At 43.9% G+C, this 24469-nt stretch overlaps 2 protein-coding genes across 4 annotated transcripts; both read left to right on the forward strand.

The window, feature by feature from the left end:
• The first annotated feature begins 3708 nt into the window (after positions 1-3708).
• Fam136a (family with sequence similarity 136 member A) lies at positions 3709-9716 on the forward strand. 3 transcript variants are annotated; one of them, XM_070004451.1, is made up of 3 exons: positions 3709-3850; positions 5119-5259; positions 8998-9716. In XM_070004451.1, the coding sequence occupies exons 1-3, from the start codon at positions 3764-3766 to the stop codon at positions 9184-9186; spliced, it is 417 nt and encodes a 138-aa protein (XP_069860552.1). In that variant the 5' UTR covers positions 3709-3763; the 3' UTR covers positions 9187-9716. The 3 variants fall into 3 exon arrangements, with proteins under 3 accessions (XP_069860552.1, XP_069860553.1, XP_069860554.1); XM_070004452.1 differs by lacking the exon at positions 3709-3850 and adding an exon at positions 4063-4254; XM_070004453.1 differs by lacking the exon at positions 3709-3850 and adding an exon at positions 4308-4375.
• Positions 9717-11650: 1934 nt separating this feature from the next.
• Positions 11651-24219, forward strand: Snrpg (small nuclear ribonucleoprotein polypeptide G). Its single transcript, XM_070004432.1, has 4 exons — positions 11651-11798; positions 17311-17333; positions 17943-18067; positions 24046-24219. Exons 1-4 carry the CDS (start codon positions 11767-11769, stop codon positions 24094-24096), a joined length of 231 nt encoding a protein of 76 aa, XP_069860533.1. The 5' UTR covers positions 11651-11766; the 3' UTR covers positions 24097-24219.
• Positions 24220-24469: the final 250 nt, after the last annotated feature.

The following is a 24469-nucleotide window of genomic DNA, read 5'->3' on the forward strand; positions in this document are numbered from 1 at the left end:
CCCTTTCGTCCATCTGGTATATCTGGGCTCTAACATAGCCCTAAGTATTTGGGAATAAAGCACCCAGTCATTAGTAATAATAACAGCAATTTAAGAGTGTTGTTCAGTATGCTGTCATTTTACATCCTAATCAATCCTCTCTCCCTTTGCTCAGATCAGGATGGAATGTCTTTTTTTTTTTTTTTTTCAAAATTGAACCCAGGACCCTATGCGTGCTAGACAAGTGCTTTGCCAGCAAGCCACGTCCCTAAACCTAAAGAACTTTTATATAAGCAGAATAAATATATTTATTGGGGGTAAAAAGAACTTAGGAAATCTATGTGAACCTGCAAAAGAGAATTAAATCATTTGTTGTCCCTTGATCCATATGCAATACCCTTGACAGACTTTCCACCTATCATATATATTTGTCTCTTATTAAATAAAATGAAGTCAGCCAGAAGCCAGTGGCTCACACCTGTAATCCTAGTTACCCAAGAGGTTGAGATCTAAGGAACCCTGTTTGAACCTAATCCAGGCAGACTCTTATCTCCAATTAACCACCAAAAGAAATCCAGAAGCAGAGATGTGGCTCAAGTGGTAGACCACTAACCCTGAGTGAAATAAATCCAAGTGAGAGCTCAAGGGTCTGAGTTCAAGCCAAGTACCAGCAAGAAGAAAACGAAGAAAGAGAAGAAGAAGAAGAAGAAGAAGAAGAAGAAGAAGAAGAAGAAGAAGAAGAAGAAGAAGAAGAAGAAGAAGAAGAAGAAGAAGAAGAAGAAGAAGAAGAAGAAGAAGAAGAAGAAGAAAAGAAGAAGGAGGAGAAGAAGAAGAAGAAGAAGAAGAAGAAGAAGAAGAAGAAGAAGAAGAAGAAGAAGAAGAAGAAGAAGAAGAAGAAGAAGAAGAAGGAAGAAGAGGAAGAAGAGGAGGAGGAGAGGAGGAGGAGGAGGAGGAGGAGGAGGAGAAGGAGGAAGAGGAAGAGGAGGAAGAGGAGGAAGAGGAGGAAGAGGAAGAAGAGGAAGAAGAGGAAGAAGAAGAAGAAAGAAGAAGAAGAAGAAGAAGAAGAAGAAGAAGAAGAAGAAGAAGAAGAAGAAGAAGAAGAGGAGGAGGAGGAGGAGGAGGAGGAGGAGGAGGAGGAGGAGGAGGAGGAGGAGGAGGAGGAGGAGGAGGAGGAGGAGGAAGAGTAGGAAGAGGAGGAAGAGGAAGAGGAGGAAGAGGAGGAAGAGGAGGAAGAGGAAGAAGAGGAAGAAGAAGAAGAAGAAGAAGAAGAAGAAGAAGAAGAAGAAGAAGAAGAAGAAGAAGAAGAAGAAGAAGAAGAAGAAGAAGAAGAAGAAGAAGAAGAAGAAGAAGAAGAAGAAGAAGAAGAAGAGGTGGTGGGGAAGTACCTACCTCCCCAGACAATTGTGGGAGTTAAATGAGATAATTCAAAAGAAGCACTTGAAAAGCACTGGCTGGCCTATTAGAAAATACCTTTCTACACTTGATTCCAACTGTTTCTGGGAGTCACCTGTAGCCTAGCTTGCATTGGAAAAGATGTTGTTGGCCTCTGCTGCTGTTGGTTTCTGGGGACTTCTGAGGACTTAGGAGAGAGTGATGAAAGAACAAAGGCTTTCTTGAGTGGACAGTGGGTTGTAAGCTGCCACTACCCTGAAGCCAGAGTTTGCCTGCCATCTAGTGGCCAATGGTTGAAAGTGCCTGAAGCCCACTTGCCCTTGGGATCTACTCACCCACTCCTTTTCTTCTCCAAGAGCTTCCCCTAATGCTTCAAGCTCTCTTCTGTGCTCAGTAGCCTCCCATACCTGGCCTGACATTCTTCTTCTTTCTTTTTTTGGGGGGTCCAGTCGTGGGGCCTGACCTCTGGGCCTGGGCGCTGTCCCTCAGCTCTTCAGCTCAAGGCTAGCGCTCTACCACTTGAGCCACAGCGTCACTTCCGGCTTTTTTCTTTTTTGCTTATGTGGTGCTGAGGAATCGAACCCAGGGCCTCATGCATGCAAGGCAAGCGCTCTACTACTGAGCCACCTTCCCAGCCCCATGGCCTGACATTCTTAAGTGCTTAGCAAAGGCCCACTCATTCAATCTGAAGATTGGATGCAGGCCTTACCTCTGAGACAACTGAGTACCTGGATGTTCACTTCCTTCTTCCAATGAGACCACTAGACACTACTCCGTCAGCAACTGCCACCACTTCCTAATATTGTTCCTCTCTGCCCTGGCCCCTACCTATCCCAGTAGCTGATATGTATTTGATAAATGAATGCACAGGCTAGTAAAGATGGGGGAGGGGCAGACAGAACTAGTCCAGGAGTTCATAGATTGCTTTATGCTGTTGGTTGGCTAAAGTGGTAGAGCACTTGTCTACCAAGCATGAAAACCCTCAGTTCAAGCCCCAGGCTGACAAAACTAAAAAGTGCTTATTTTGCTAATAGTTATCTGTAGCCCCACCAACAGGTTGCTCTAGAAGCTAATTTTTTTCATTGAAAATAAATGTAAATGTACATCTACCCTATGATTCAACTTCTAGATCCTAAGAGTAAAGAAAATCTGTTTGTACAAAAAATCTTGCATGGATGTAGTCACTGTTTCCATGAAAAAAAGGTAATAACTAAATAAGACAAAAACGTCCACCAAGGAATGAGTAAACAAAGTACATTATTTCATGCAATGAAACAGCCACAAAAAGGACCCCAAACCATGGCTAAGTCTCAAACGCACTCTGCTTAAAGAAGCTAGACACACGAAAAGAAGGTAGTGAATAATCACATATGTATAAAACATTAGAATGAGAAAATATAATCTATATGACAGGAAAGAGATCAGTGGAGATAGAGATAGGGAAAACTCAGAGAAAGAACAGAGACTGGAAAGAGTCATTGAGCTTGTTCAAATTCATCAAGCTGTACATCTAAGAATTTGGGCATGCGATCTGAAGGTTAAACACACCAAGTAACTTTTTTTGCGCCAATCCTGAGACTTAAACTCGGGCCTGGGCACTGTCCCTGAGCTTCTTTTTGCTTAAGGATAGTGCTCTATCACTTGAGCCTCAGTGCCAGTTTCCGGCTTTTTCTGAGTAGTTTATTGGAGATAAGAGTCTCACGGACCTTCTTGCCCAAGCTGGCTTCAAACTATGGTCCTCAGATCTCAGCATCCTGAGTAGTTAGGATTTTAGGCATGAGCCACCGGCTTCCAGCTAAATAACTTCTCTTTAAGCTGGGCACCGGTGGCTGGCTCCTGTATCCTAGTTACTCAAGAGGCTGAGATCTGAAGATCCTGGTTCAAAGACAGCCCAGACAGGAAAGTCTTTGAGATTATCTCCAGTTAACCAGTAAAAAGTAGGAGGTGAAGCTGCGGCTCAAGTGGTAGAGTGCCAGCTTTAATAGATACATAGACAGACGGACGGACGGACAGACAGACAGACAGACAGACAGACAGACAGACAGACAGACAGACAGACAGACAGACAGACAGACAGACAGACAGACAGACAGATAGATAGATAGATAGATAGATAGATAGATAGATAGATAGATAGATAGATAGATAGATAATAGATAGCGTTTAAAGAAATAGGGGGTAAGGAGGCAGAAAGCCAGGACGGCAACCCTCTGGAAACCTCTGCGCGCGAGCCCGGCACCGCGTGCAGTTACTCCTCTGGGACGCCAGGGGGCGACGTGGGCCCGGGCAGAGCAGGCGCGCCATCGCGCGGAGCGGGACTCGGCGGCAGGGGGCGGGACAAGCGGCGAGTCCATGTGGGCGCCGGCGCAGCGCGGCGCAGCGCGGGGTTGCCATGGCGGAGGTGCAGCAGCTCCGCGTGCAGGAGGCGGTGGACTCCATGGTGAAGAGTGTGGAGAGAGAGAACATCCGGAAGATGCAGGTAGTGTGGACGAGGCCGGGCCGGGCCCTGAGCTCCTGTCGCGGGGTTCCCTGCCGGCCGGCACGCCGTCCGCTCCCTGCGGACGCGCCGGGGCCGCCCCTGGGGTCGCCGGGCCTCCGTGGGCCTCCGTGGGCCGGGCGGGCGGGCGAGGCCTGGGGCCTGGCCACGCGCAAGGCCGTTTCCCACCAGCCCAGGAGGGAGGTATCAGAGCCGGTGTCAGGCGCTGGCCCCCGCCCTCCCCTCCCGTGTGACCCCGCTCGCCCTCGGTGAACTGGGGCGCAGGAAGGGCGCCGCCGAGGTGGAAGGCCGGAGGGGGACGCTCCGCCCCCGCCCCCCGCCGTGGCCCGGCCCGGCCGGGTTCTCTTGCTCCAAACTGCTGTGTGCGTTGACCCCCTCAGGGGCTGGTGAGTCCTGCCGTCCTCGCCGGACTTGGCGTTTCCTTCGCACGGCGCCTGGAGTCATGATTGCCCTCTGGTGGGACCAAAGTCTTCGACGTGGCCGACCTGTGAACCTCGGGCTCTAGATGTACTTGGCTTTATCTGATCCGCCCCACCCTCCCCTCCCACCCCGCCTGAGGAAAGCGAGCGCCTGTGAGCTAGCCTGTGATCCTAGCTACTCAGGAGGCTGAGACCTGAGGATCCGGGCTGGAAGCTAGTCAGACCAGGCTGCCCATGAGACTTATTTCCACGTAGCCCGCGAGAAGCCAGAAAATGTGAGCGTGGTTCAAGTGATAGAACACACACACACACCCTTGTGCAGAAATAACCCAGTACCAGCACGTACTTTTTAAGGAAGGGGGTAGGGCGGTGAAACCGCAGTAGGCACAGAGTTTTCCCAGAGTTGATTCTGAAGGTCCTCATGCTGATCTCTAAGGGAGGGGCACATAGAAACATTGCTCCCTGGACTGGGACATGGCTCCAGTGCTAGTGTGCTGGAGGTCAGCCTTCAATCCCCCAGTGCCGTTTAAAAGATGTATCCTCCAGGGCTGGGCAGGTGGCTCAGTGGTAGAGCACTTGCCTTGCATGCATGAGGCCCTGGGTTCGATTCCTCAGCACCACATAAGCAAAAAGAAAAAAGCCGGAAGTGGCTCTGTGGCTCAAGTGGTAGAGTGCTAGCCTTGAGCTGAAGAGCTGAGGGACAGCGTTCAGGCCCACGACTGGACCCAAAAAAAAAAAAAAAAGATGTATCCTCCAAAGCTTCAAAGAACGAGGTCCTCTGTCCTAGAGGCTCTCCTACCAAAGCCCATTCTTCACTCCTTCCCTTCCCAGGGCCTCATGTTCCGGTGCAGTGCCACCTGCTGTGAAGATAACCAGGCGTCCATGCAACAGGTGCACCAGTGCATCGAGCGCTGCCATGCACCTCTGGCTCAAGCACAGGCCTTGGTGACCAGTGAGTTGGAAAAGTTCCAGGTGAGGAATATCCCAAAGAGTAGCCATCTCCAGGTTTTAAAGTGCACTTTCACAGGAAGTGACAAGCAATCTGGAAGAAGTCTTGGAAGCTGAGTGTTAAGTTGAACCCCTCCATAGGAACAATGATGGAAAAGGGAAGGTTCTTAGGCCTTTCTTGTGGTTAAACACCAAAGCCTGTGTGAATATATACATCTCTAAGATGTATATTAATTCCTTTTTAAAACAAAAGCCAGATGCCAGTGGTGCATGCCTCTAAATTCCTATTTACGAGAGTGACACTTAGAGGATCACCATTTGTTTTTGTACCTGGGCTTGACCTCAGGGCCTGGGCACTTGACCATTTAAGCCACAACTCCACTTCCAGCTTTTTGGTGGAAGAGATGAGAGTCTCATGGACTTTCCTGCCCAGGCTGGCTTCAAAAGGTGATCCTCAGATCTAAGTCTCCTGAGGACCTAGGGTTACAGCCATAAGCTGCTGGCACCCAGCAGTCATCACCATTTAAAGGAAGCTCAGGCAGAAGAAACCCAGTCTCAAAAACTCTGGGAGGGTATAGCTCAAATAGAGCAGTAGCCATGGGCACTAAAGCCTGCTGAGAGCATGCAGCCCCAAGTTCAAGCCATAGTACTCGTGCAAAATAAATATATAAATTTAAAAAAAAAAGCCCTTTTATAGAATATCCAGGCTGGCACCACAGTTGATATTTACCTGCCTCCACCTCCCAAGTGATCTGAGATTGTAGGAGTGTGCCACTAACTCTGACCAAAGTTGCAGATTTTTAAAGCTGGACCCTACCGCTGTTTTGTAGACTTCTACCTCCCTCGAGGACTGCCACTACTTTCTCCACACAGAGGGCAGTCCCTGTGCTCAAAGTTGGCATTTATATGAAACGTTATTGTTGACACATGATGCCTGCCTCATAGACCCCGCTAAGGTATTCCTTTTTCCCCCTCTCAGGAGTAAATGGTTCCTCACATCATTTACTTCCTGTCTCTATATCTCATGAGACCTGGAAACAGTGCTTTGTGAACCAGTGTTTCATTCTCACACCTATTAATAAATAGAATACACATAGTGGGATATGCTTTTACATTGTTTTAAAATAAAAACCTTTTTTTTTTTTTTGGGTCCGGTCATAGGGCCTGAACTCTGGGCCTGGGCGCTGTCCCTCAGCTCTTCAGCTCAAGGCTAGCGCTCTACCACTTGAGCCACAGCGCCACTTGCGGCTTTTTTCTTTTTTTTTTTTTTTTTTTTTTTTTGTCGGTCGTGGGGCTTGAACTCTGGGCCTGAGCGCTGTCCCTCAGCTCTTCAGCTCAAGGCGAGCGCTCTACCACTTGAGCTACAGCGCCACTTCCGGTTTTCTGGTGGTTTATTGGAGATAGGAGTCTCACGGTCTCTCCTGCCCGGGCTGGCTTTGAACCGCGATCCTCAGATCTCAGCCTCCTGAGTAGCTAGGATTACAGGCGTGAGCCACCAGCGCCCGGCTCCGGCTTTTTTCATTTTTGCTTTATGTGGTGCTGAGGAATTGAACCCAGGGCCTGAGGCATGCAAGGCAAGCACTCTACCACTGAGCTACCTTCCCAGCCCAAAATAAAAACTTTTCAGTTACTGCCATTATAGCTGTGTGCTGATATACACTTGAAATTCTAGCTACTCAGGAGGCTCAGATCTAAGGATCACAGTTTGAAGTCACCTAGTATAGGAAAGTACTGTAACCACCAAAAATCCAGAAATGGAGCTGTGGCTCAAGTGGTAAGAGTCCCAGCTCTGATAGAGAAAGCTTAGAGACTTCCTAAGCCCTGAGTTCAATTGGGAGGGGAAAAGTACCAGTTCAAAAACAGATTAATGCCAGGCACTGGTAACCTATACCTGTAATCCTAGCTACTCTGGAGGCTGAGATCTGAGGATCACGGTTCAAAGCCAACTCTGGCAGGAAATACTGTGAGACTATTATCTCTGATTAACCACCAGAAAACCAGAAGTGACACTGTGGCTCAAGTGGTAGAGCACTAGCCTTGAGCTGAAGAGCTGAGGGACAGCGCCTCAGGCCCAGAGTTCAAGCCCCACAACTGGCAAAAAAAAAAAAAAAAAGATATGATATATTGCCATTATGAAGGTATTAACTTCTCTATGAACCTTAAAGATTTTTGGTATTTGTTTTCATTTTGATGGCTAATTTTATAGAGGGGGGTCTTTAAGAATTTGGTTTTTTGAGCCAGGAAGGAGACTCCTATCTCCAATTAACTATCTCCAGAAATAGAGCTCTAGCCTTAAGTGAAAAGGCTAAACAAGAGGGCAAAGCCCCGAATTCAAGCTCCAGTACCAACACCAAAAAAAAAAAAAAGGAAGAAGGAAATTGGTTCTTTGGTTGCTCTGCAACTTTCTCCTTCCATCCTCTTTGTGGTATATGTTTCCAGGTATATGTTCACTTTTCCACTGTGTTGCTTCAACAGCTCACTCCTGGTTTTCTACCTCTCTCACACCTGCAAAACTCTTGGCCTCTTTTATTGGCTTTTCCCTGATCCAGCCTCTGGGCATACCAGTGCCCCGCCTGTCCTTGATCATTGTCCCATTTCTAACTGCTACATCACATTAATGGAATGCCTGCATAAAGTAGATGCTTGATAGGTACTTTTAGTTGAATTGAATGGTTTTCTGTAGCAAGGACAGACATTAAAGAATCAAGTTTTGGGGGCTGGGAAGGTGGCTCAGTGGTAGAGCACTTGCCTTGCATGCATGAGGCCCTGGGTTCGATTCCTCAGCCCACATAAGCAAAAAGAAAAAAGCCGGAAGTGGTGCTGTGGCTCAAGTGGTAGTGCTAGCCTTGAGCTGAAGAGCTGAGGGACAGTGCCTAGGCCCAGAGTTCAGGCCCCACGACCGGACCCAAAAAAAAAAGAATCAAGTTTCGTTGTTCTGGGGTTTTTTTTGTTTGTTTGTTTGTTTGTTTTTTGTCAGTTGGGCTTGAACTCTGGGCCTGGGCGTTTTCCCTCAGCTCTTCAGCTCAAGGCTCTACCACTTGAGCCACAGTGCCACTTCTGCTTTTCTGGTGGTTACTTGGAGAGTCTTGTGGATTTTCTTAGCCCAAGGTGGCTTTGAACCGCGATCCTCAAATCTCAGCCTTCTGAGTAGCTAGGATTACAGGCATGAGCCACCAACACCAGGCTCTAGATATTTTTAAGTATTAATCTTGTGTACAATTTATTCTCATTGTTTGCTAGAAGTGTTTGAGCTGAGTCCTCCTGATAGCATCTTTTCTTCTAGTACTGGTGCTTGAACTCCACCTTTTGCTTGCTCAGCTGGTTCTCTACCACTTAACCCACCTTTTCAGCCCAGATTTTTGCTGGTTATTTTTGGAGATGAAGTCTCTTGGGCTTTACTGTCTAAGCTGGCTTTGAATCACAGTCCTCCAAATTTATTTTTGCCCATCCTGGGACTTGAACTCAGGACCTACACCTGGTCTCTGAGCTTGTTTTGCTCAAGACTTGTGCTCTATATTTGAGCCACAGCTCTACTTCTGGTTTTTTGGGTAATCTATTGGAGATAAGAGTCTCACTACTGACTCTCTTGCCCCAGCTGATTTCAAACCATAGTCCTCAGATCGCAGCCTCTTGAATAATTTTCACACCTTGTTGATCTCACTGGTAAGATAATACATGTCAACACCTGACCACATGGTCAATACTCAGTAAATGATGCCTAGCCTCTCAGCCGTTTCTTTCCTGTTGTTTTTTTTGCCCCAGGACCGCCTGGCCCGATGCACCATGCATTGTAATGACAAAGCCAAAGATTCAATAGATGCAGGGAATAAGGAGCTTCAGGTAAAACGGCAGCTGGACAGTTGTGTGACCAAGTGTGTGGATGACCACATGCACCTCATCCCAACTATGACGAAGAAGATGAAGGAGTCTCTCTCATCCATTGGAAAATAAAAGTCTTTGCTAGTGACCATGGGGCTTGGGGCAGGGAATCTATTTAATAAGAGAAATGGGAATAATCTTAGTCTTTTAAGCAAAGTTTAAAATGAAGAAACGAAGGATGGTAACAAGTTTCAGGCATATTTCACTTGCCTGTGGACCCTGGTTCTTTTGTGTTTTAATTATAGAAAGTGAAATGGAAAACACTGGTGCTAAAATTTCAGTCATGATAGAATGGGAGAGTGTTCTAGAGCCTAAATTTCATATGGCAAGTGCTTTTCTTGGCAGTAGAGGTCTCCATGTACCAAGCCAGAGATCCTCCACATACCAGATTCTTCTTACTACACAAGATGCAACAGGTTGGCATGTTCCTATAACCCAACTCTAATCTGGTGAAGTTTGAGGATGGTGTGTCTATTGCCTACTCCTGTTTACTATAAGTATAACACCAATTTCCATGAATTGTAAAGCAAATTCCATGAATTGTAAAGCAAATTCCAGCGGATGACTAATTTAGAAGGGGAAAAAATGCTTCTGGATCTTTAGTTTTGCTTGGTTTTGTTTTATATACAAGAACATAAGATTTAAGATACAGACTTGGAAGAAATAATAGTTTGAATGAGAATTTAAATGGTTCCTTTTGCCATTAAGATATAAATTTGAAATTCTGACATTGCGTTTTTCAGCCTACAGACTTCCTCCACTAGCTAATAACCCCTGAGACTTTTTGTAGCAGACTGATGGGAAGGTCTTGACATTGATACTTCCCATTGCAAGGAAAAGGGATACATAAATACAGCATTCAGTAATAAACACTAAAATAGGAACTATTGTCTAGTTGAGAGAATTGTAACATACTAGAACCCAAAAGCCCTCAATTTTGTAGAACAGAATGGAATACAAGCCTAAACCCAGCATTATTTACTTAGCCCCTGAATTAAGAGCCTAATTGATACCATCCTGTGGGCACAGAAAGTTCAAAAATTAAGCAACTTAAGCTAAGAGAAGCTGCAACAACCTTATAGCAAAGAACATAGACACAGACTCATTACCAAATACCAGTTTGCCTGGAATCTTTACCAAATGTGGTGTTTCTGCTCTAGCAAAGCATGGCACCTTTTCAGTGGGGACCATGTTACTTTTTAAACCAACTTATTACTTGAAACTATAATATATAGCCTGTTTGCTGTGACAAGGCTATGATATATATATATTTTCCTAGTGGTATGATTTTAAATGACCTTATATTGTTTTCCCACTATCTAGATGATGACTATTTAACTTTCCCAATATGCTTCTTGTTATATGTGAAATAAATTTCTTATGATATCCAAAGAAATGGAAATTACGTGTTATAGTTTAGATGGAGGACTGATGTATAAATATATGACTTGAAGCTCACTAAAAGAGACATCCCTTACCTAAAAGAAATTTCTCTGTGAGGCTAAAAAGTGAAATCTAATATCCATGTCAGTTACAGTTAAATAATAGCAAGTGGTGGAAAAGACAACTTCAACCTTTTAGAGAACTCTTAACATCACAATTTTGGAGTATAGCCGGGTGCTGGTGGCTCACACCTGTAATCCTAGCTACTCAGGAGGCTGAGATCTGAGGATTGTGGTTCAAAGCCAGCCTGGCCTAAGAAAGTCTGTGAGACTCTTTATCTCCAATAAACCACCAGAAAACCGTTAAGTAGCACTGTGGCTCAAGTGGTAGAGTGCTGGCCTTGAGATGAAAGAGCTCAGGGTCAGCACCCAGGCCCAAAGTTCAAGCTCCACGACCAACCCTCCCCCACCCCAAAAGAAAATTGCAGAGTACAAAACAAATTACATTTTAAAACCTTTACTGCCCGTTATATGTAAGTATAGCCAACCCTGATCGCTAGGATTGAAGTTAAGTTTTGAAGTATGAGACCCCCTACTTAAAATCACCAAACCCATGGCTAACAGTGGCACTAATAGAATCCTTGCCTAACAAGCTGAAAGCTCGGAGTTCAGACCCCAATACTATGAGAGGAAAAAAAAAAAAGCTATAATCTGAGAACTCTACTATGTAAGATTACACTTGATAGGAAAGTTGAGTATTCGTGTGAGGACAAGGTGCATTACGTGGGGTCTGGAGGCGAGAGTTCCGAAAGGGATGGGCAGTCGGGAACACGGGCTCTAGACTGCAATTCCCAGAGACGGGCCCGGCCCCTTTCTTCTGGTGCACACTGGCCATTAACTGTCAGGCTGGCCCCACTACATGCCGCGAAGATACATGCCGGACAGCCATTAGGGTTTATTTTCATCCAGTACCTACATGAAGATCACGTGGCTGCTCTTCCGCCAGCCCACACTCGTGAAAGACCCCGCGTGACTCAGAACCTGAACCAGCGTGCAAACAAATCAAAGTCCCGCCTCTCAGTCCTGGCCAATCACTGGAGGACGTAACCGGAAGCCGGTGGTTGACGGACAGGTACAGCCCTACCCTAAGTATCGCGAGGCTGCTCACCAAGGGTCGTGACGTCAGACCAACGGTCGTGTGTGCCGCGGGCGCGTGAAGGAGGCAGCAAGTTCGGTTCCAAAGCATCTCTGAGCCCGCCGATTAGAAACCATGAGCAAAGCCCACCCTCCTGAGCTAAAAAAGTAAGTACGAGTAAAAGCGACGCGGCAGGGGTGACTTCCGCGCCTTCCCCGAGTGCCCTGAATCCTGAGCGGTTTCCCGTCGGCCAGTGCGCCTGGCAGGCCCGTGCCGGGGGCTTCGGCCCATTCATCTCAGTTCGTGCTGGGGTCCGAGGCCTTGCGATCCGGGCCCGGGACTGCGCGTCTGAGCGGAAGCCGCAGCCGAAGTTCATGTCGAGATTGCTACCGAAGCCAACCACGTCCTTTGCTAAACATCGTAACTAGCATCATCCTCCGACAAATAACAAAGCGGCCGGGATGCAAGTGTTAGACAATATAGAAGGAATCAAAAAGCCACGTGAAGGCCGAGCATTAGTGACAATGCCTGTAATCCTAGCTACTCAGGAGGCTGAGATCTGAGGATCACGATTCAAAGGCAGCCTGGGCAGGAAAAGTCTAAGAGATTGGTATCTCAGTTAACTACCAGAACACTGGAAGTGTAACTGTGGCTCAAATGGTAGAATGCTATCCTTGAGCAAGAGCTCAGAGATAGCGCACAAGCCCAACAACACACACACACACACACACACACACAAGCCACTTTAGTATTAAAAATGTCGGTTTGTTTCTTTGAGCTTTTTCTTTTTTTGGGGGGTGGGGGGTCCGGTTGTGGGGCCTGAACTCTGGGCCTGGGCTCTGTCCCTCAGCTCTTCAGCTCAAGGCTGGCACTCTACCACTTGAGCCACAGCGCCACTTCCAGCTTTTTTCTTTTTGCTTATGTGGTGCTGAGGAATCGAACCCAGGGCCTCAGGCATGCAAGGCAAGCGCTCTACCACTGAGCCACCTTCCCAGCCCCTCTTTGAGCTTTTTCTTTATAGAAAGGCTATTCCTTGGAGCTGGGAATGTGGCTTAGTGGCTTGCCTACCATGCATGAAGCCCTGGGTTCAATTCCTTAGTACCACATACATATAAAAGGCCAGAAGTGGCTCAAGTGGTAGAGTGCTAGCCTTGAGCAAAAGAAGCTCAGGGACAGTGCCCAGGCCCTGAGTTCAAGCCCCAAGACTGGCAGAAAGAAAGAAAGGCTATTCCTTTCCCTTTAAGCTTGAATGTATCTTTAATTGATACCATAAAAATCTTATTAATGGAATGCCTTTCAAGGTTTCAATAGAAGTATGCACTTTTAGTTCTTTTTGTTTTCTCCCCGGAGAGAACAAACCTACAGCCTTGTAAGTGTGATGTGAGCCCTCCACCCCTGAGCTACCCTTGAGCCCTAAATGTATACATTCTATCCTTTTGAATAGTTAGCTGTGATGTTAGAACTGCTGGAGAACATTCATTTCCCTGATTCAGAGAAAACTTAAGTTGAAGGTAGGAGAGCAAGTTGTTTTACAACCCTAAAAAAAAAATCTGACAAAGAAAAATTCATATTAATTTTGTATTGAAATGCACTTGTTTTAATGGGGGGGATGAATTTCTTTGTGCTGGTCCTACAGCTTGAACTCAGAGCCTGGGAACTGTCTCATTTTTTGTTCAAGGATTGTGCTCTACCAGTTGAGCTACCGCACCACATCCAGCTTGTTCTGAGATAAAAGTCTCATGGAACTTTCTGCCCCAGCTGTCCTCCAAACACAGCCCTCAGATCTCAGCCTCCTAAATATTTTGGATTATAGGTGTGAGCCACCAGCACCTAGCTCTAGTTGTGAGTTTTAATTTTTCCTCTTTGTTTTTGTGTTGTGACACTGAGCACCTGAACCCAGGGCCGGTGGAACCAAGCACTCTATCACTTGAATAACACTCTCCCTACCCCCATCCTAAGTGCACTTTTTTTTTTTTTTCTGGTCATAGGGCCTGAAATCTGGGCCTGGACGCTGTCCCTCAGCTCTTCAGCTAAAGGTTAGCACTCATACCACTTGAGCCACTGTGCCATTTCCTGCTTTTTCTGCTTATGTGGTGCTGAGGAATCGAACCCAGGGCCTCATACATGCATGACAAGCACTCTACTACTGAGCCACCTTCCCAGCCCCGACTTCCAGTTTTCTAGTGGTTAAGTCTCACAGACTTTCCTGCCTGGGCCGGCTTTGAACCACAGTACTCAGATGCCAGCCTCCTAAGTATCAAGGATTACAGGCGTGAGCTACCAGCACCTGGCTAGCCTATGTACTCTTAACAAAGCAGTGGTTCCTAAATAAAGGGAAGGGAATCTAGTGCTACTGGCATATATTTGGTGTGGCTCAGGGATGCTGTTAAACATCCCAGAATATACTGGATACCACCTAACAAGTTCTAGTACCAAATATCAGTGTGCCAAAGTTGAATTACCCTAGTCTAACTGAATTTTTTCTCCTGCCTGCCAAAATTTGCTGGGATAGTAAATCTTGTCAGTCATTGACTTTGCTATATATGATAATTTACCATTGTATTGAAATGCACTTGTTTTAGTGGGGGTGAGGGTGAATTTTTTTTGTACTGGTACTATGGCTTGAACTCAGAGTCTGGGAACTGTCCTACTTTTTTTCCTTTTTTGAGGGGAAGGCTAAGTTAAGAGGGTAAGTTTTTAGTTTTGTGAGACTTGTGTTGCCTCCTAAGTGCTACTATTAAACATACCAACACACCAGTATGATTCCAGATTCTTTTTTTCCTGCACAAAGATGGCACTCTACTACTTGAGCCATACTTCTAGGTTTTTGCAGGTTGATTGAAGATAAATCTCGTATTTTTCTGCCCGGATTGGCTTTGAACCACAATCCTCAGACCTCAGCCTTCTGAATAGCTAGTAGGCTCAAAAGTCCAGACTTTTTTGTGTATGTTCTGTATCTCTGGCCCTGAGCTTTTATTGTTGCTCAAGGATAATACTGTCACTTGAGCCTTGACTCCACTTCCAACTTTTTGGTGATTAATTGGAGATAAGACTCTCAGGTATTTGGGGGGCTGGGAAGGTGGCTCAGTGGTAGAGCGCTTGCCTTGCATGCCTGAGGCCCTGGGTTCAATTCCTCAGCACCACATAAGCAAAAAGAAAAAAAAAGCCGAAAGTGGCGCTGTGGCTCAAGTGGTAGAGTGCTAGCCTTGAGCTGAAGAGCTGAGGGACAGGGCCCAGGCCCAGAGTTCAGGCCCCACGACCGGACCCTAAAAAAAAAAGAAAACTGGAAGTGGCACTGTGGCTCAAGTGGTAGAGCTCTTGCCTTAAGCTGAAGAGCTGAGGGATAGTGCCTAGGCCCACAGTTCAAGCCACAAGACCGATCAAAAAAAAAGACTCTCAGGTACTTTCCCGTACAGACTGGCTTTGAACAGTGATCCTCAGATCTCATCTTCCTGAGTCGCTAATCAGACTGAACCATTTGTGTTTGTTCAAATGTTCTCACTTCCTGTGTGACTTTGGACAATTTATTTAACACTTCTGGGCCTCAGTTCCCCCATCTGATATAAGAATTAAATAATCTGTTGTCAGGGCTGGGAAGGTGGCTCAGTGGTAGAGCGCTTGCCTTGCATGCATGAGGCCCTGGGTTCGATTCCTCAGTACCACATAAGTAAAAAAAAAAAGCCGGAAGTGGCGCTGTGGCTCAAGTGGTAGAGCGCTAGCCTTGAGCTGAAGAGCTGAGGGACAGCGCCCAGGCCCAGAGTTCAGGCCCCATGACCGGACCCAAAAAAAAAAAAAGGAAAAGGGCTGGCCACTTGTAATAATAATAATAATAATAATAATAATAATCTGTTGTCATTGTTGCTTTTATATAGTACTTCCTATCAAAATATATGGTTTTACTACCTTGAAACGAGCCATACAACTTCCAGGGGAACTGAGTCAGGAGGAAAAAAAAAGGGAAAAAATGAGGGAAGAGGTGACACTTAAAAAAAAAATGTACTCATTACCTGATTTATATAACCCCTCTGTATATAGCCTTTACAATAAAAAAATAGTGAAATTTAAACAAAATGTTTGACAATAATATAGCCGAGTGCCAGTGCCGGTGGATCACGCGTGTAATCCTAGCTACTCAGGAGTCTGTCATCTGAGGATCATGATTCAAAGCCAGCCTGGACAGGAAAGTTTGTGAGACTTATTGCCAATTCACCACCAGAAAACCGGAAGTGGCGCTGTGGCTCAAGTCACAGGGGGCTTGCCTTAAGATAAAGAGCTCAGGGACAATGCCCAGGCCCAGAGTTTAAGTACCACAACCAACGAAAAAATAAAATTATTTATATATTTATATATAGAGAGAGATAGTCTTATTCATCATATGGTATATGTCTTTTTTGTTTGTTTTTGTTTCTGCCAGTCATGGGACCTGTCCCTGAGTTGTTGGGGTTTTTTTCTTTCTTTTGCCAGTCCTGGGGCTTGAACTCAGAACCTGGGAGCTGTCTCTAAGCTTCTTTTGCTCAAGCCTAGAACTCTACCACTTGAGCCACAGCACCACTTCTGGCTTTTTCTGTTTGTGTGTTTCTGAGGAATCAAACCCAGGGTTTTATGAGTGTTAGGCAAGCACTCTACCACTAAGCCACATTCCCAGCCCTGTCCCTGAGCTTTTCTGCTCAAAACTAGTGCGCTATCACTTGGAGCCATGCAACAATTGAAGATAAAGGACTCTCACTGACTTTCCTGTCCAGTCTGGCTTGGAACTGTAATCCTCAGATCTTAGCCTCCTGAGATCAGCTAGAATTACAGGTGTGAGCCACCAGCTCCCAGCCTTATATATGTTTTTTGTTTCTTTTTTTGCTTTAAAATGTTTATTCTTTGGGCCTGGGAAGGTGGCTCAGTGGCAGAGTGCTTGCCTTGCATGCATGAGGCCCTGGGTTCGATTCCTCAGCACCACATAAGCAAAAAGAAAAAAGCCAGAAGTGGCGCTGTGGCTCAAGTGGTAGAGCGCTAGCCTTGAGCTGAAGAGCTGAGGGACAGTGCCCAGGCCCTGAGTTCAGGCCCCACGACCAGACCCAAAAAAAAAAAAAAAAAGTTTATTCTTTAACAAATTAGTTGCTTTTTATAGCGCTATAAAAAGTTCTTAGTTTCTTTGGCAGTGGAATATAATGGAATTTTACGCTATATAAAAAAGTTACCTTTGGGCTGGGAAGGTGGCTTAGTGGTAGAGTGCTTGCCTCGCATGCGTGAGCCCTGGGTTCCATTCCTCAGCACCACATAAGCAGAAAAAGCCGGAAGTGGCACTGTGGCTCAAGTGGTAGAGCGCTAGCCTTGAGCTGAAGAGCTGAGGGACAGCGCCCAGGCCCAGAGTTCAAGCCCCACAACCACCAAAAAAAAAAAAAAAAGTTACCTTTGCCTAAGAAACAGTGTTTACTGTGTATACATAGTTGACCGACAAAATTCTCTACCCTATTTGTTATTTTTATATGTTATTTATTCCTACTATATAAATTTTTCCAGGTGCCAGTGGCTCATGCCTATAACCCAGCTACTCAGATCTGGGTATCACAGTTCAAATCCAGGCTGGGCAGGAAAGATCATGAGACTCTTATTTCCAATAAACTAATTATAGATCAGTTATATGCATACATAATTTTTACCTGTTTGGGTTTTTTTTTTCTTTTTCAGATTTATGGACAAGAAACTATCATGTAAGTTTGGTATTTTGATTTTGCTTTTAATTACTCAATTGCATGAGTCATGGCAATATATATTTGGAGCCACTTTATAAAAATGTAAAGTACACAGAAGCCCTAATTCACATCCATTAATTAGGCAAGTTTGTCAGACTTTAACCAATTTTAATTACCTAATTTCCATCTGCATTGGATCATTTCATAGAAGCTATCCCTTGCCTTGATAAAATTAGCAGGATTTTCCTAGGTTGTAATATTTGAAAACTTACTGACCTTTTTTCCTTCAAAAAAGCTACATAGGACCTGTACAGGAATCACTTTCTTTCTTGGGAATATGTAAAGAAAATAGTTGTTCAACTAAAAACCTGATCCATTTGGTTATTGAAATAAAAAGAAATGAGAAGCATGGGTTTTAGATAGGTAGACAATTTCAGTTCCCTTGTATAAAAATACTTTATAAGATTCATGTAAACAAAATGTAGAAGTAAATGTAAAATGTGTAGACCAGTATTTGGCATAAGGATAGTGGGTCACACGTCCCAAATACCTGCTTTATTCTACCTGATCCATAATGAATGGTTGATAGTGAACAGTTTATTAAAACTTCTTTTTTACCTTTCATAGTGAAATTAAATGGTGGCAGACATGTCCAAGGAATATTGCGGGGATTTGATCCATTTATGAATCTGGTGATAGATGAATGTGTGGAGATGGCTACTAGTGGGCAACAGAACAATATTGGAATGGTGGTAAGTAAAGAGTAGATTTCTCCAAGATGTTTCGTTTTTCTTTTGCCATATGTACTGACTTTGCTTGTGTAAAATTCTTGGATTAAATTGAAGTTAGTTCCACACATAAAAGACTAATATTGGACAAGATTCAACTTTACATTTTATTTTAATAGATGGCCAGCATTTGGCTGTGGTAAGATGCCAGTTATCTCTAGGATCTCAACTATACAGAACCTTCTAAGGTCTGAAGTCTTGCAATAGCTGCTGGAAATCATTTTTGAGATTTACCTTGTAGGAGAGACCCATAACTAAGTGCTTCATAAAGTAATAGTTCTCAGATTGTAAGGTGATTATGAAACTCCCTATTCTGCCTTTTAACTTTCTAAGTAGCTAGAGAGATATGTGGTACAACTCCTGGCTACCTATGTGTATGTGTGTGTGTCTGGGCACTGTCCCTCAGCTCTTCAGCTCAAGACTCTATTACTTGAGCACTACAGCACTACTTCTGGCTTTTTCTGCTTTTGTGGTGCTGAGGAAAAACCCAGGACCTCACGCATGCAAGGCAAGCACTCTACCACTGAGCCACCTTCCCAGCCCTATCGATATTTTTTTATAAAAATTATCCTTTCCAAAGTTTGTGGTTTTTTATATATATTTTCATTACTGATTTTTTTTTTGCGGGGTGGGGGAGGGGGGTCTGGTCGTGGGGCCTGAACTCGGCCTGGGCGCTGTCCCTCAGCTCTTCAGCTCAAGGCTAGCGCTCTACCACTTGAGCCTCAGCGCCTCTTCCAGCTTTTTGCTTATGTGGTGCTGAGGAATCGAAACCAGGGCTTCAAGCATGCAAGGCAAGCACTCTACCACTGAGCCACCTTCTCAGCCCCTCATTACTGAATTTTGGAAAGCAAATTAGTCATAACTGAGAAAAAAAATGTTTATGGTTTTTAAATAGGAAAAAAAAAAGCCTGTAAATTCAACTCTCTGTCTTTGAATTAGACTATTATGATAGGATCATTAGCAGATAGGTTTTTTTGTTTTTGTTTTTTGCCAGTCCTAAGGCTTGAATTTAGGGTCTCGGCACTGACCCTGAACTTCTTTTGCTTAAAGCTAGCACTCTACCACTTAAGCCACAGTGCCACTTCTGGCTTTTTCTGTTTGGTACTGAGGAGTCAAACTCAGGGCTTCATGCATGCTAGTCAAGTACCACTAAGCCACATTCCCAGCCCCAGCAGATAGGTTCTTATACAAACAAATTTCTGAATACTAAAAGATTTCCCTCTAATCTTATTTTTTTTAAATTAGGAAATACTTGGTTGAACATAATGGTTTATGTCTATAATCATAGTCCACAGGAGGCTGAGGCAGGAGGATTGTGAGTTCCAATCCCACCTAGACTTTGAATTCAAAGAGTCTGGGGCTAAATAGTAAGAACCTGTATAAAACCAAAACAAGAGCAACAAAAAATATTAGGAAATCTTCCTTCTAATACAGGTTAGATAGGGGGTAGGGAGTGCTGGGACTGGAGCTCTTGCTCAGCTTTTTTGGCTTATAGCTGATGCTCTACCACTAGAGTCTTTTACTTTTCTTCTGCCTGACTAGCTTCATCTGAACTAGACTCAAGCTCAAGATCTCCACTGTCGTAATCCATACTCAGAAATATTAGTGCCTTTATTTTCATGGTTTAAGGGGTCTTAGAACTGTGCTTCTGTAGTTAAGTTTTAGATATGGATATGTTTGTTATTTATTTTGAGTGCTAGTCTTAGAGCTTGAGTTTAAGACTGTGTACTGTCCCTGAGCTGTTTTAATCAAGACTGGCACTCTACCATTTGAGCCACAGCCCTACTTCTGGCTTTTTGGTAGTAAATTGGAGACAGTCTGACAGACTTTCCTGCCAGGGCTGATTTTGACCACAATCCTCAGCTCTCAGCCTCCTGAGTAACTAGGATTATAGGCATGAGCCACTGGCACCCAGCTAGATTTTTTTTTTTTTAACCAAGGTCTAAACTCAGCCTTGCCCTTTGTAGGCAGATTCTCTGTCTCCCCAGGATCCTTTGTTAAATGGACAGTTATACCCTTTCAAGACACAAAAAGCTGACCCACTAGGTAAATAGCAATATTAAATTCTGGACTTGATGATTCTGGGTCTGATTTGGAGAATTGAGTCTCAAATAGAATGGCAAATTAGGAAGAACAATACAAAGTTGTTCACCAACCAGTTGTGTTTCTTTTTTTGTGGTGCTATGGCTCAAGTGGTAGAGCACTAGCCTTGAGCTGAAGAGCTGAGAGACAGCACCCAGGCCCAGAGTTCAAGCCCCACAACCAACAAAAAAAAAGTAAAGGTGGTAGTTTTATTTTGATGTTTAATGATGGGTTTTTTTTAAGACTTCATATGAGAAATTCTTCATTGTCTCAAGATAAATTCTATCACTCTCTATTTCTAGTGATAGTATCAGATAGTATCAGGAGGGAATTAAGAAGGAAGAAATCTTTTTTTTTTTAGGATTTTATTTTTTTTTTTTTGAAGCTGGTATTTTCTCTTACATTGTTTTTGTTTTTTTTTTTATTGTAAAGATACTATACAGAGGGTTACAGTTACATGAGTAAGGTAATGAGTACACTTCCTATTGAGCATTGTTACCCCCTCCATTGTTTTCCCCCTACCATTCCTTCCCTCCCTACCTTCCCCGAGGTTCTTTTTTTTTTTTTAATTGTGATTAAGTGATTACCTAATTTCCCGAATTTCACAGTATTGTAGAATAGTGATGCTCATTTAAAGTCACAAGTTCATTCTAACTTTCCTGGAGCATATTGTCTATCACGGTCTATAACATATAACGGTATACACATGTTATACACCATACATGTGATCAGCAGCATGGGGATATTTAGTAGTGGTTCGACCAGATGAGTGGGAGTTCTTTGTTTCTTAAGTCCTGTTAGTTTTGTTGTATCACCTAACATTTTGGATTTAGCATCCACTTATCAGGGAGACCATGTACCATTTGTCTCTTTGCTCTTGGCTTAGCTCGCTCAACATGATTCCTTCTAGCTCCATCCATTTCCCTGCAAATGCCATTATTTTGTCATTTCTAATGGCTGCATAATATTCCATTGTGTATAGATAACACAATTTTTTGATCCATTCATCTGTGGTGGGGCATCTGGGTTGTTTCCATATCCTAGCTATTGTGAACAGTGCTGCAATAAACATGGAGGTGCACGTGTCCTTGTATATTGGTTCCTGTTGTTCAGGGTAGATGCCTAGAAGTGGTATGACTGGGTTGTAAGGGAGGTCAATCTTTAGCTTTCTAAGGACCCTCCAGACTGCTTTCCAAAGTGGTTGTATAAGTGTACATTCCCACCAGCAGTGTAATAGGGTTCCTCTTTCTCCACATCCCCTCCAGCATTTGTCGTTGGCTGATTTGTGGATGTGGGACATTCTGACTGGGGTAAGATGGTATCTCGGGGTTATCTTTATTTGCATTTCAAGAAGGAAGAAATCTTACATTTCATTCTTTGACTAATGAGATACCATGGTTCTTCCTTATCTGGTAGACACATACAAACAAGAAAACAAAACATACCAGGCAAGGATTATACCTCAGTGTTCACATTTTCTTTTCTTTTTTTAAATTAGAACAGCCAGGTGCAGGTGGCTCATGCCTGTAATCCTAGCTGCTCAGGAGACTGAGATCTGAGAATCACAGTTCAAAGCCAGCTAGGGCAGGAAAGGCCCTGAAACTAAATCTCCAATAAACCACCAGAAAACTGGAAGTGGCCCTGTAGCTCAGGTGGTAGAGTACTAGCTTTGAGCTGAAGAGGTGAGGGAACAGTACTCAGGCCTAGAGTTCAAGCCCCATGACTAACAAGAAGCAAAGCAAAACAAAAAATTAGAACAACTAAGTAAGCATATTATTGTCCATATTTTTTTTTATTTCTAACTTATAGGAATAATAAGAACCTTACAGGCTCCTTCAATCCACACTTTCGTTTTCAAGGTGTTATTCTCCTTTCATGTTTTGCCATTTCCTTTTTACCATTTCTTTTTTTTTCTTCTTAAAAAAATTTTTTTTTGCCGGGCGCTGGTGGCTCACGCCTGTAATCCTAGCTACTCAGGAGGCTGAGATCTGAGGATCTCGGTTCAAAGCCAGCCCGGGCAGGAGAGACCGTGAGACTCCTATCTCCAATAAACCACCAGAAAACCGGAAGTGGCGCTGTAGCTCAAGTGGTAGAGCGCTCGCCTTGAGCTGAAGAGCTGAGGGACAGTGCCCAGACCCAGAGTTCAAGCCCCACGACCGACCAAAAAAAAAATTTTTTTTTGGGGTCCAGTCATGGGGCCTGAACTCTGGGCCTAGGCGCTGTCCATCAGCTCTTCAGCTCAAGGCTAGCACTCTACCACTTGAGCCACAGCACCACTTCCGGCTTTTTTCTTTTTGCTTATGTGGTACTGAGGAATCAAACCCAGGGCCTCAGGCATGCAAGGCAAGCACTCTACCACTGAGCCACCTTCCTAGCCTTAAAATTTTTTATTTACATAATTTTTTAGGTCCAAGACCAAACTCATTTGCTAGTGCTCTATGAGCCAGGCCTCCTTCCTTTTTGTCACCATTCACCAATTCATTGTTTTATTGCCTGACAGACTTTGAGAAAGTTTTCAAGTCCTCATGCTGCCTTGTAGTCTGTCTGTTATATATCTCTTGGGATTCCATTTTTTTAGTGTGCAAGTATTGAGCCTGCTATGTTTAGGCAGGTCCCTGTACTCATCAAATTTATACTTGAGTGGAAGAGACAATAAATAATAGTATATGTATAAAGCTATCTGAATTAGGGGAGAAAATAATGTAGTTTTTACTGTAACCATAAGTGTAACTCTGCTTTGAATATTATTCAGAGGACTTCTAGTAATACTTCCAAATTATTAGATTTCTTTTTTTTTGTTGTTGGTCATGGGGCTTGAACTCTGGGCTTGGGCGCTGTCCCTGTGCTCTTCAGCTCAAGGTAAGCGCTCTACCGCTTGAGCCACAGTGCCACTTCCGGTTTTCTAGTGGTTTATTGGAGGTAAGAGTCTCACAGACTTTCCTGCCCGGGCTGACTTTGAACCGTGATCCTCAGATCTCAGCCTCCTGAGTAGCTAGGATTACAGGCATGAGCCACTGGCGCCCAGCTTCTACCATTTTTAAAATTCACTTAGGACCAGTTTCACATGTGTAACTTCTCTTCCTGTCAAGAAGCACTCTTTCAAGTTTCAACCTGTATGAATACTAGAATAGTGCTACTTTACCAAATACAGAATTTTAAATGGCATTATTTTCATAATGTCCTCCCATTTTAAGAATGGCATTTGAGGCCTTCTAGAATTCGATGCCAGATAAATATGTTCCCTGCTTCCCTTTCTGACCCTTGTTCTGCATGTGTTTCCTTAGGCCATTATACTATATTTACCTCAGAACTTCCATTCTGGTTTATTCCCTGATTTTTTAAGTTTATTTATTTATTTATTTTTGCCGGTCCTGAGGCTTGGACTCAGGGCCTGAGCACTGTTCCTGAGCTTTTTTTTGCTCAAGACTAGAACTCTGCCATTTAAGTCACAGCACACTTCTGGCTTTTTCTGTTTATGTGATACTGAGGAATGGAACCTAGGGTTTAATTCATGCTAGGCAAGCACTCTACCACTAAGCCACATTCCCAGCCCCCGCTAATTATCTTAAACTAACATTACTACACTGGAACGTTAACAGGAATGAGTGTGTTGTATATTATTTGCATAAGTGTCATGATGACTTGACATCTTAAAAAGTTATTATCCTACAGTCTTAATGTGTATTTCCTAATAGGCTTAATTATTTCTTGTCACCACAAAAAGACTATCAATTGAGAAAAGGCCTAAAAAAATTGACATGTATTGAAAAACCATTAATGATTGGGAAAAATCTCTTATTTAATGGTTGTTCATGTGTTAAGTAAATTGTTCTTTCTGATTTGATTTTTTTCTTTCCTAGGTTATACGAGGAAATAGTATCATCATGTTAGAAGCCTTGGAACGAGTTTAATAATGACGGCTCATCAGAGAAATCTGCATCTCTTCTCCAAAGGGACTTCTTTATTGTATAAAATTTGGTCATATACCTTTTTATAGTTAACTTTTTTTTCAATAAACTTTTACAATAATCAAAGATGTTTCCTTAGATATTGTGAAAAGAAACAATATTGTTTTCCAAACTTTTATCTCACATGGGTTTTCTGTCATCTTTCAACACTAAAAGAGTTGGATGCCAGTGACTAAAATTTGAAGATTGCAGCTTAAAGCCAGCCCAGGCAGGAAAGCCCGTGAGTCTTTCTTTTTCTTTTTTTCTTTCTTCTTTTTTTTTTTTTTTTTTTTTCTGGTTGGTTGTAGGGCCTGAACTGTGGGTCTGGGCACTGTCC

This window comes from Dipodomys merriami, unplaced genomic scaffold, assembly GCF_024711535.1.
Source record: "Dipodomys merriami isolate MVZ:Mamm:240054 unplaced genomic scaffold, mDipMer1.0.p SCAF_63, whole genome shotgun sequence".
Lineage (NCBI taxonomy): Eukaryota > Metazoa > Chordata > Mammalia > Rodentia > Heteromyidae > Dipodomys > Dipodomys merriami.